The sequence below is a fragment of the Mirounga angustirostris genome, unplaced genomic scaffold, assembly GCF_029215605.1.
Source record: "Mirounga angustirostris isolate CCGP_5_RB_7025 unplaced genomic scaffold, mMirAng1.0.hap1 SCAF_6, whole genome shotgun sequence".
NCBI classification, from domain to species: Eukaryota; Metazoa; Chordata; class Mammalia; order Carnivora; family Phocidae; genus Mirounga; species Mirounga angustirostris.
The window spans coordinates 86,256,958-86,269,457 of NW_026991714.1; the positions used below are offsets into that span (position 1 = coordinate 86,256,958).

Genomic DNA, 12,500 nt, shown 5'->3' on the forward strand with positions numbered 1-12,500 from the left:
CACAGTGGTATGGGGGAAAGTTTCACAGTAGAAAGTTTTACAGTGGAGAACCACCGAGGACCAGAGCATCAAGGGCCTCACAGGCTGCGCAAGGAAGACTGGATGTTCCTCTATGAGCGATGAGAAGCCACGAAAGACTTAGGAAAGCAGCAGAGTTCTGGGCAGATGGGACAGCCAAGGGTTGCAATGAAGGACAGGTGGAGCTGGGGAGACCAGGTGGGGAGAGTCTGCTATCCTGGACAAAAGACGACGACAAAAGTCTGGACTGGTGATGGTTGAAGGTAATGGAGTATTCAGGAAACAGAACTGGAAAGCCATGGAAATGAAATAAGAGAGGGAAGGAAAACCGAACATGACTTTAATCACAATCAGTATAAAACCTGTTGAATTAAACTGAATTGGTATTTCTAGACAGATGATGACATCAGAATAATGGAAGGAAACGAATCTTGATTTCGAACCTGATGAAGGAGAAAGTGTAGAGAAGGGAAAAGTAGAGGCTCTGGAGTCCGAGAAATGTAACCTTCAAGATTCATCCCACTGTTAGTTTCCTTCCCTGTAAACCCAGGCTAGTGATACCCGCCTCACGGCACTGGTAACAAACAGGAAAGTGCCCACGTTCCCAGTTCAGACAAGATAGCCAATGATCAGCAGCCCACTAGGAGCTAACGGGCGGTTACTAAACGGAGCTGAGGTACAAGCACAGCAGTTTCCATCACCTTGAGATGGTTCCTCCTGTGACTTCTCGAAGAAGGCGGCAGTGGTGAGGAACAAACCCCAGGAGCTTATCATACATGATCTGAAGGCCGTTCGGATGAGACTCGACAATCTGCTCTACGATCACCTATTGGAAGGAAGAGCATTTTTTTTAAAGCACCTAAAAGAGAAGTATGAACTGTACACTACAGAAAAAAGAATAAAGAAAACCTTACAAATACGCGTCCTCATTCCTCCTCCCCACCTGACATGCTTTCTATACAGGGGGTAACAGCTGCACTAAAATCTAGGTCCTGGGAGCAGAGGACACAGTTCTGACCCTGGGGGACACAAAGGCTGGGTGACAGAGACTGGCCTGAAGCTGAAATATCACACACAATCTGCTTCCCTTCTGAGCTTGAAAGCAAAACACTGTGTCCCCAGACAACAGCTCTGTATCGTCTTCACCTTGGCCTTGTCATCTACCATCTCCAGATTAGGGAAAGGGTTGAGACAGAGAGTGATGGAAGAAAACACAGTTTATTTTGCTTTAGTGTTTTATTTTTTGTGGTAAGGTTGAGTTTCAGGAGGTGAATGACAAGCATACTTAAAATACAAACGTGGCCATGGTTCATTTAACATGCCACTGAAACTTAAAGTACTTCCCTAATTTAGCACATTCGATTCAGTTCAATGAAAAAGGCATAAGTTAGTAACTAAAATATTTTCACTTAGTGATAAAGAATAACAACATAATCTTTTTCACCCCCCTAGAGATGGCTATGAAATATAACAGGATACACACAAAGAATTGACAGATCATTTATTTTTAGTAATCCTAATGAAGCTGAGAGGATTACTGAAATTAATCCTTCAATTTCACTTTCATCAATGGGATTCACTGTCCCGTTTTAAAACTGGAAGCCTTTCATCCTGAAGTCATGGTGGGTAGCTTTGTACTCACTGGACGGAAAGAACACTCCCACTGGCAAGTGACTGGAAGAAAGTCCTCAAACACTGAGGACTGGCTTCATGACTTCTATCAGCTTGAACCAGATGAAACTGACACTCTCTAAGTCGGAAATTGTGGAGTGCTGGCAACTCCATACGGAGCAACCTATACTCTGGCTGCTCAGGGGCAGGATATCCTTACTCCCTGTATTTACCTATATCCTCATAGGTCAAGGACAATGGGTAAAACCAAGTTCTGTGCTTAAGGTACTACCCTGCTAACTTGCCCATGAAAGCCCTTTATCTTTGAATATTCCCTCCCTCCCACCCTCCTGGCCTGGCAAACTCCTCCATAGTTTTCAAGACTTAGGCCAAATCTATTCTGTGAAGACATCTCCCCTCACAGACTTTCCATGCTCACAGGGATGTCTTCCAGGTCCTCCAGCAGGCACGTGTGCCGCAGTGGGGTCATCTGCCTAACTGTTCTATTCGACCCCAGCAGTGCAAACGTGCTTTTCAGCAATTTCATTGACATATAATTTACAGAACTTAAAACTGACCTGAAAATGTTCTGATCCATACCTTCTTCCTAGGCAAGACTCCCACCCCTACGAAATTAAGACGATCCCCGAGCTCTGGCATCACTAGAAGATACCAGAGTGCATGCCTGATTCCTGCCATGCTGACGATAACCAACAGGGACCAACCCTTTCTTCCAACCGGAAGTGCAGTACCCAGGAGAATCTTCACAGACAGATCCCTGATCTATCTCTCTCACACCCAGGGAAGAATGGAAGTCAGAACAGACGATCTGTGAGTGTCTGCTGCACGAAGAACATGAGGTGTACACACCTCATCCATGTATGGTTTCACCAGTACTTGACCAACTAATGCCTCTGCGTCCCGCGTCTTGTCAATCGTGGCGTAGGTCCGTAAGCAGTGCCGTACTATATCAACATTGGAAGTCTGAAGACCTTCTAACAGCAGGCCTTCCAGGCTCTGCTGTAACATGGCCGTAATGCCAGCTATACGCTGCAAGAACAAAGAGCCAAGTCAAGAAAGCTCCAGGGAGAACAGTTTCTAAAAATTCAAATATATATATATATGATATATATATATATAAAGCGAACCTCTTATTCTACCAGAATATATGTAAGATTAAAATAGTAACATTTCCTGGAGCGTAGCAACGAATCTCTTCTCCCCACGATTTCTTTGTAAGTAAATCTTTGCTTCATCAAAGGAAAGTTTAGACAGAATTACCGAAGGACAAAAAGTTATTTTCCTCTTAAGCCACAGAGTAAATCGGACAAGGGTGCATTTAAACCCAGTCAAGGGCTTTGGATAAATGAACTCTGACTACATCATATAATGTGTCAAGTTCCATGGAATTCACAGTTAATTTTACTCCTATAGTTTGGAGAATAAGCTTGTGTCTTTACACAAAATCTACACAGCGTGACACATTGGAAGCAGGGTCCCAAGCAACAGAAACTGAAAGAAAAAATTCAAAGCTAGCTTCAAAATCTTGTAGAGCAGCAATTATCAGGGGCAATGCTGGGTTAAACCAAAATCATCCAGGAAATTCGCAAACAGCAAACTGAAAATCTAAATCAACACTTACCGGTCTTACTTTGTCCAGAAGAGGCATGCCTTTGCTCTGAACAGCATGAAACTGTAGCTGGTTAAATTCTGTGGCAATTCTCTCCAAAATCTGTCCAGTCCAAAGTGGGCTAGTAGAGACAATTGTAGAAATGTAGTTCCCGAAGTTGTTTAATTTCTGAGAGACCACATCACCCAGTTAGCAACGGTGAGACTTTAGCGCCCCCTGTGCTGTGACTTTCTTCAGTGTTTTTCCAGGGCCCCCCTTAAGGAGCTAATGCACCTGCACCCGCGGGCCATCAATTTTCAGGACAAGCTATATGTGCAGCAGGTTCCAGGTGCAGGGGTGGGGTGGGGGTCGTTCCGTAGAAGCACGGACGCTGCCCGGCCCCAGCCACAGGAGCTGTTCTAGGTCTGTGGGTCCGTGTGTTTCCACCACGTTCCTCAGGCTCTCCAATTCGTGACCTTCTTCATCTCTAACCCCCTTCTCTCTCTCTGGCCCTATCCTATCATTCATCCATGAATCCTCTTCTTCTCCGCCTGCCTCATTCTCCCTCCCTCTAAAACACCTCTAATTCTTCTAAAGTACCAACCACTGTTTTCTCCTCAATCAAATAAAACTGGCCCTCTAGCAGCAATAAATGAAATACCTCAGAATAGCTGACTTTAAGTTTACATTTACCGAACAGCAGAAAGAGCAAGCTCTATTCTCTGGGTGCTAGTGAGAAAACACTCATTGTGAATATGCCACCAAGTGTAATGAATGCACTTCCCTCCGCCCCACAAACACATTATTATAAAGTGTCAACACTGCTCAAAAGGAAGCTAAAGAGGGCACATACTGCATGGAGCACTGGGTGTTATACACAAACAATGAATCATGGAACACTACATCAAAAACTAATGATGTACTGTATGGGGATTAACATAACATAATAAAAAAAAAAAAAAGGAAGCTGAATAGTGAAAGAAAAAAAAAACTATAAAGCCTCCGAAGCACCTCTGGGCTTTTCTGAGGCACCCTACATCTGATGATGAGCAGTGAGGTAGTGAGGGGAAGACCTGCATCATAAGGAAACACAGAATGTATGGAGCCCAGCGGCGGTGCATCCAGTCCTGAAGCATCCAAACTAGTGTGTAGGGAAAGCAAGCGCCTGGCACGACCGAGCCCGAAGCCTAATCCCTAACTCTACTGACTAACCTCGTGTGCATTTCGTATTGATCCTTACCTCAATGTTTCTTGGCCTGGCAAGCATGATGTATTTACTACGCACTGAGGCCGCTCCGGCTTTTCCTTACTCTAGGGCTCAGAGCTGCTCTTCTCAAGAAAAAAAGTCCTCAAAGGTAATTCTGAGCAAGAGCCAGCAGAACGTCTATCAAAGACAGCACTGCAAGGGGACACGGTTATGGGAACAGAGATCACTGAGGTGTTTCTACCAGAGGAGCCCAGCAGGAATGGCAAACATGGGAAGAACACTGGAAGGCAGGCTTCCCAGGGGCCACAGCTGGAGGGGTCATGAGCACTGCCAAGGGCCGTAGCAAAGCGGGGCAGCTGGAAACACACACAGGCCCCCCCGGACTGCTCAGAACAGATGCTCACCGAGTCTCTGCCAAGTGTGCGGGACCGGGGGCAGAAGCACTAGTGCAACGGGCTGAAGACACAAACACGGCAGGGACTGACCACTTAGTTACAAGCCTTGGTATGAAAGGAGGCAGAGACCTCGGACCCGAGAATCGCTTCCTTTGGGATGTCTCCGTTCTTAATCTACATCATCAGAGGTGTGGAGCCTATGGTCTCTAAAGTCCCTTCCAAATCGAAAACCTTAATTCCTAAAATTAAGAAATGCAACATGCCTTTAAAGGATGACCAAGCCTTTGAACTATGGGCCCATTCGATTTGGATTTGGTTGGTTGGTTTTGCAGCAGTTTATCCAATATTATTCATGGAAAAATATTACAGCTATCAATGTGATTTAAAAAAAAAGCTCCTGTTAGACCGAAATTTGACCCGTATGAGGGCCTATGTATGCCAGGTACGGCTGAGCGTATCTCAGTGGTCGAGACAAGCCTGCAGGTGGAGTGACTGTTAGTTTTACATTATAGAGGACACAGGGCACCAGGCGACCTTGACTCGCGTGGCCCAGCTGCTACATGCAGTACAAGCCTGTGTTCTCCCCACTGCACCACACTGCATCCCACTGGCCTTAACACGATCTAATAACTCATTTTCTGAGTCACTCATCTACCTGGCTGATCGGAAATTCACACCAGGAGGGGAATAAGACAGTCACAGTATAACAAAGAGAGCCATTATCTTTGTCTTATTTCATACGCTTTTTCTTTCCTGTTTATAAATTTCAACTAAATGTGTCCTATACTGTTTCATAATGATATAATGTTGATAATGTTGTAATACTCTGGGCATGTCTACAAAAGAAAATCTAAGAAAGATGAATGGGACACCTTGAAGATGAACAGGATTTTGCTAGTCCTCAGGGAAGGTGATTCCAAATATAAAAATTTTCCACTGGAAGCACACTGCCTCTGACCCCCTGAAAGGTGACGTGTTGGGAACTGTGGCCTATAACCAAAGGGTTTATAGGGACGTTTTATAAACTTTACCATTTTATGCGCTCCACTCTCCTGGAGCTACATTCAAAAACACTAAGGCACAGACCTGGATTTTCTTCTTGTTCAGAAATGAATTCTAACTAAAAAAAAAAAAACCCCAAATTAGACTGGATGTCAAGTATTAATTTATATGCTACTTAGTAAAAAAAATGCTTACCTGCTTGCTTCTAGTGCAGAGGTTTCTTTAGAACTTTGAGAATTTAAGATTTTTTCAATTTTTTCAACTGATCGAATAACTTGTATAAGCCTCAACACACACATCTATAAAAATAAAAATTAAGCAAACAAAAAAAGTTACCATCTTTAACCTTAATTATCTTTATTTCCCATGCTAAATGCAGGAAAATATAAAACCAAAAGTCAACTCTGAATATATAGAGCATCCTACATTTTGGATATTTCTACAAAACACGGAATTCTCAAGAATGCAAATCTTAATTCTGGCTTTCTAGAACAGCCTATTTCAATATTCTACTGCAAGTTCATAGAAAAAAAAAAAACCCCTAGACTTTTGCTTTCTCATATTCTGTACTCTTATTTCTTCTTTTTCCCATCCTGAATCTCTCTATGAGCACTCCATTTCTTTTCTATTTTTTTTATTTGAGAGAGAGAGTGTGTGTGCACGTGCGGGGCGAGGGGCAGACAGAGAGAGAGAATCTCAAGCAGACATCCTGCTGGGCACAGAGCCCAGTGTGGGGCTCGATCTCACGACCCTGAGATCATGACCTGAGCCGAAATCAAGAGTTGGACATTTAACCAACTGAGCCACCCAGGCACCCCTCCATTTATTTTCATATAGCCCTTTATTCATGTTTTAATTTTAGCTTCTGATCATATTTACCCTCTCAGTTTACATGTGCATATACCTATATGCAAGCGTCAATTCATTAAAGACCTTTTACACTACAAATATTACCAAAGAGGTTGAGGGACATTATGAAAACTCTCATCCTTAAAAGAACAAAAACAGACGAAGTCATCCATTCAACAAATAGTTACTGAACACCCCCCGGGAGCTGGACATTCTTCCTGACAGTGGGGACATAAGTGAATAAAATAAGAAAAATGCCCTGCTCTCATGAAGCTTATCATTTTGTCTGGAAAAGCACTACATGAGTTCTTTGGACAAAAGCTGAGAGGAGTCTAAAGGAGAATTAAACAGAAGGTCTCTCAAATAGGCTTCTCCCCCTTGAGATTTTAACAAATATGCTAATAAATACACATAGAAAACACTGTATAGAGCAGCAGGCTAGAGTTAGAAGTCTGGGATCCCAATGCCCACTGTGCCCTTACATCATTATGATCATGAATAAAATCGGGGACATGTTAAATAGGCGACGGGCACTAAGGAGCGTGCTCCTGGGGGTGAGCACCATGGATGTATGGAGCTGTGCCTGTCTTGCACACCTGAAACTAACACAGCACAAACTAACACACCTGAAACTAACACAACTAAGGAATTAAAAAAAATAAAAGAAAAGTTAACACCAGAACATAAAGAAAACAAAATCAAAAAATAAAATTAAAACCCAGGACCACTAAACAATAAAGGCAATGCATGCAGAGGTATATGTAAAGGAGGGAAACAAAAGAAGAAACAAACATGGCAGAATGAGAGAGCAACATACTGCTTTTTCTAAAACAACAAACCTGCAGAATACTGAGTTTACTTTAGAAAGCCCACTTCTATCCTACTCTCTAAAACAGGCATATTTTCTTTACAGGGGCGCTGAAAATTTATATGGTGGTTAAATTGTCAAATGCTTCACCAACAACAGTTATTACTGTTTCTTGTTCTGGAAAAAGTGAGTGATCTTGAGACCACGTGGGTAACTCTAAAATTCTTATTATTTCAAGTAGATAATGTGACATTATAATGCGTACAACGCACATGCACAAGAGCTTTGAAAAAAAGTTGAATAGTGTTGACAAGTATGAGGAGACAAGAGGCATGCAGCGTAAGAAATCTACTGGAGGATACCTTTTTCTTCCTTATGTCCTCTTGTTTACACATTCGTTCATCTACTGCCCGAATTCCTTCACTGACAGACGACCTGAGACTCTTTAAAAGAATAAAGCAAATGAATTGTAGTAATTGTTTTGTCACATTATCAAGTTTATAAATCTCATTCAATTCCACAGAACTTAATACCTGCACACCAGTACCATGCACATATTGACAAAAATACGAAATACCAGACAATTGCTATTGAGGGTACTCATGATTTGGGGGCAAAATGACACAAAGTCAGGGTCGCACGGGCAGAAGAAGAAGAATACATATAGAGTGAAAGTCATAGAGGGGTCAGGGCGGAGAATGGATAATCTGAAGCAAGGTACAGGAGAGTCTCGAAATGGGATGGGGCTCGAAGCGGACTCTGAAAGCCTGTTTGCTGCCAAGGTCAGGAGGGGAAGTTGAGAAGATGTAAGTGCACACGCAACTCAGGGTCAGGCTCGGACGGGCACACAGCCATGTGCACTGCAGGCTTCCTTCTGGAGAGAAGTACAAATAGGAAGGGAGGATCAACTTAGGAGGACTTCACTCAGATGAGGTCTTTAGATTCTGCACATTTTGGAGAACTAAAGAATGTTGAAGCACTGATGCATCATGACAAAATGTTGTTTTGGAAATATTAGGAATCAAAAAATAAGAACAGAAGGCCAGAAAAAGGGAGAAAGCGCATAGGTGGAGAAACATGTCCAGAAGCTAATGAATGAAGGCAAGTACAAATAATTAGGACTTAGGGCCAAAACAAAAGTTAATGGAAACAACTAGAATAAAGTGGACATATCACAAAAATTCTACAGGAAGGTGAATTAATTCATTCCATCAACATTATGAAATACCTCCTGGACGTCAGTATTGTGAGAGCCCATGGGGATACAATGAAGAAGAGAGAAACAGTCGTATCCCTCAGTGGTCTTAGAATCTCACAGAGTAGCTTCATGAGTTGGGACCAGAAAGGCAGGTCAGGCCTGTGGCTATAAAGACAGGCCGTGGAAAAGGGAAGGGATACGGTGCTGGCAGGGGGCGAGGCTGGAGGGGAGCCTGTGCGAGCCGCGCAGCAGTCAGCAGAGCAAATCTGCCTCTAGGAAGGGGGTTTCGAGAGGCCAAAGGAAGGCTGGGCTCAGGAAACAGCACCGCCACAAGGCTGAGGGAGGAAGAGGCACACCAAGAAGGAGGCAGGAGAGCCACACAGCGGCTGGTGTGGAATCCAACAGCGGACCACAAAAATCACCCTTCTGTCCCAAGGACAAGTACCTTAACAAGATTTTGTAAAATTCAAACAAGACATAAACAATGGCAAGTATTGGCTGGCTCAAGGCACAGCTCAAGATTTACCTCTTTCACAAATTCTTTCCTGCCCACCCCTCCCATGGGCTTCTCAGCACTGACATTTCTGTTACTCTGCATTTTCTCGGCTCTAACCACGCACGGTGTCTTCCCTTAAATTATCTTCCACTTATATTCTCTCCTTAGGTTGCAGGCACTGTCTTAGGGGCTAGATGCACAAGGCCACTCAAGCTAGAGGAGACACACAAGGAAGGATGGTGTCGTGCACCAAGTTTACGACAGTGCATCAGAACGGACGGCGGCTGAAAGTCAGGGCACCAGACACGGATGGGGGGAGGTGGGGAGGACAGGCAGCACAGTTTTCTGTTGGAAGTGATGCCAAAACTCCCCCTCCACTGTTCAGCCAGGCGGAGTTCCTATTCCCAATGGCTTAGAGGTGGGGAGTCTCATTCCCACAGCAGAGACTTTCTGAGCAAAACATTAAAATGTAATATTTATTAGGTATTACATTATATTTATATTATCCTTCAGCTACATTAGGCATTACATAGCTTTCGTATACCAGTCTAGGAACCTAACAGCAAGTAAATTACCGGGGGGGGGGGGGGGGGGGAGGGGGAGGGGAATACTTACAAGATTAAAAATTGTTAAAATACAAGTCATTCATAAGTTGGAAACCACTTACATATGAGCAAAGTGGCATAATAAGCTGAATTTGGAAATACGCTTCCTCTCCCCTGACATTTTAAGGCTGTCTACTCTGAGAATCTCTCTTCTTCAAATCGAACATATTTTTCAGGTTGTAATAGCATATGCAAAAATAGAAAATCATTTACAACTTTTCTGAAGGTGAGTACTATAATCATGAACCATTAAAAAACAACCACCACCACCACCAACCTAACAGATGAAAGGAATTCTTGGAGAAAAGCCAACAAGGCCAACATGTTTCACAGTAGATTGTTTTATATCATTTGGGGACTTACCAGAACTTCTTCCCGTAACTGTCCCAAAGGCACAGAAAGCTGATTGAGGGCTTTGTCCATGCCGACCTAAAGGCAAAATCAGGTTGGCACAAACACATCACAATCAGGAGTAATAGTGATGTATCTGTTTAATGATCAAAGCAGTACCAGGCTTAAGTTATTTTTTTGGTACAACCATATTTTGCTAAGTAACTAGCTAAACAACAGAAATGTTATTTTGCCATTAATGTTGCTCACAGAATATGAAAAAAATCGGTTGATATACATGAAACTATAAAAATAAGGGAAGTCATGATAAATGAAAGCCTCCTTAGGAACAATTTGCCTTTAGATGACATTTTAAATGAATGTGAAAAATTTTCACGGAAAGTGAACAGCTCTCTGTCTGTAATTTATGGTACTCAGGCAGCTGATGTGAAAGTCTGATGGGCTATGTCTCTCCTAAACATTATTATAACCCTTGAGAAAAATTCAAATTAAATAGAACAGAAATAAAATTTTCTAGGTTTCTAATCCTACTGGAACTTTTATCTTAGTGGTATATTTCCCCAAAGCAACTATACCTCATTAATTTTAATGCTTCTTGAAATTCCCATGGAGCTGCTACTTTCTGTGCTTCTCTGGACAGATTTAAAACAAAATGAAACATCAACAAGGAGACTTTTCTGCCAGGTAGTAAAACTCAACATTTCTAAACGGTTTTTATAAACAACTGATATGCTCATTACAAATCATTCTTACGTTTTTATAAAACCAAACCTTCTAAATACCAATATTGGCCAATGTTCCCTCAACCTAACTCTGGCTAATACATATACCTGGGAGTAAATTAAACATTTCTTTAAGAGTAGTTGATATTTGCTCCTGCAAATTAGTCTAAACCAAGGTAGACTTCAGGGTAATCACTTAGCAACTAACAAAACAACCACTCACTTATTATTATCCTTTACTTCTCACTACTGACTTAAGAATTCAAAACATAATTAAGCTAAAGCAGCCTTAAATGAATAAAAACTAAAACCAAAAAAATATATTCTAAAAAGTTTAGTTATTTTATTAATGAGATTGGCAATCTCTTCAAGTTTCTGGCGGCGGGGGGGATCAACTGAAAGGTTTCTAAAAACACTCTGCACTTTAAATAAGTATGAATGAGAAAGTGTGTCTTGTGTGTGTAGGACTTGTGAATTTCAGGTTTACCAAGTTTGTGGAAAGGTTGACAAAATCTGCATAATCCTTGTTGATGAGCTCGACCATGGCTGTTTTAAGAAGTTTATAGTAGAGTTCCAGATCTCCTCTCAGTTCCTCCAGCTGGACATGCTTCCTACAGTCAGACACAAAATGATCGACATCGAAATCTTCCTGAAAATCAAACCAGAAAAAAAAAAATGATTGCACTGATATCACATTTCCCATATAAAAATAAAATCAGAGAAAGAATAAGAGAGAAACGCCATTCTATTCATTTAAGAAGCTGTATTACTGCAGGGGAAAAGTACCTCTGAGTACACACAGGGACATCAGGGGGTCTGCTCACTTCATAAGGGTGCAGGAAATGGGACCCCTAACCAAAAGCCTTCTCTCCTGTTGCCTAAATTCTACAAGGCGTTTTATTTTTTCTTAATTATACATTTCAAACAGGCTCTTCTCAAAACAGAAACAGCTTTTTCTTAATTTTAAAAGTAACAAATGTTCAGTGTCAAACTTTCAACCAACAAAGAATTATATAAAAGAGAGTAAAAAAAAAATCACCCACTCTCTGATGGTCTACAGTTAAGCACTATTAATGTTTTTTTCCCACTATTTAACATTGTGATTCACATCCTTCCAGACTTTGTTTTGGTTTTTCTCTTTATTTTTTATTTTTATTTTTTAAAGATTTTATTTTTTTGAGAGGGAGGGTGGGGGGAGAGAGACAAGAGATTGAGAGAACAAGTGGGAGAAGGGGCAGAGGGAGAAGCAGATTCCCCGCTGAGTCCAGAGCCCAATACAGGGCTTGATCCCAGGACCCTGAAATCATGACCTTAACCGAAGACAGACATTTAACCGACTGGGCCACCCAGGTGCCCTGGTCTTTCTCTTTAAAATATAAATTACTTTTTAAAAAATTGAGATACAATGGACACATGTTAGTTTCAGGTGTACAACATAACAATTCCATATTTTTATCTATTGTGAAATCATCACCATAAGACTAGTTAACATCCATCACCACACACATTTTTGTTCTTGTGCTAAGAACTCTTTCTAAGTTTTAGCAACTTTCAAATATACAATAATATACAGTGTTATTTGCTACAGTCACCATGATGTACATTACATCCCTAGAACTTATCTTATTA

At 41.8% G+C, this 12,500-nt stretch overlaps 1 protein-coding gene across 3 annotated transcripts in view; it reads right to left on the minus strand.

Annotated features, from left to right (window-relative positions):
• COG2 (component of oligomeric golgi complex 2) overlaps positions 1-12,500 on the minus strand; it is a 50,237-nt gene that overhangs the window by 21,459 nt on the left and 16,278 nt on the right. For 2 of the 3 annotated variants that reach the window (XM_045877848.3, XM_045877847.3), the window contains exons 2-8: positions 11,359-11,520; positions 10,162-10,227; positions 7,862-7,942; positions 6,038-6,141; positions 3,272-3,380; positions 2,500-2,679; positions 720-844 (exon numbers count right to left, since the gene is read on the minus strand). In XM_045877848.3, the coding sequence (XP_045733804.1) occupies positions 720-844; positions 2,500-2,679; positions 3,272-3,380; positions 6,038-6,141; positions 7,862-7,942; positions 10,162-10,227; positions 11,359-11,520 (827 nt within the window). Of the gene's footprint in view, positions 1-719; positions 845-2,499; positions 2,680-3,271; positions 3,428-4,478; positions 5,978-6,037; positions 6,142-7,861; positions 7,943-10,161; positions 10,228-11,358; positions 11,521-12,500 lie in introns of those variants that run through there. The other variant, XM_045877849.3, reaches the window with a different exon arrangement.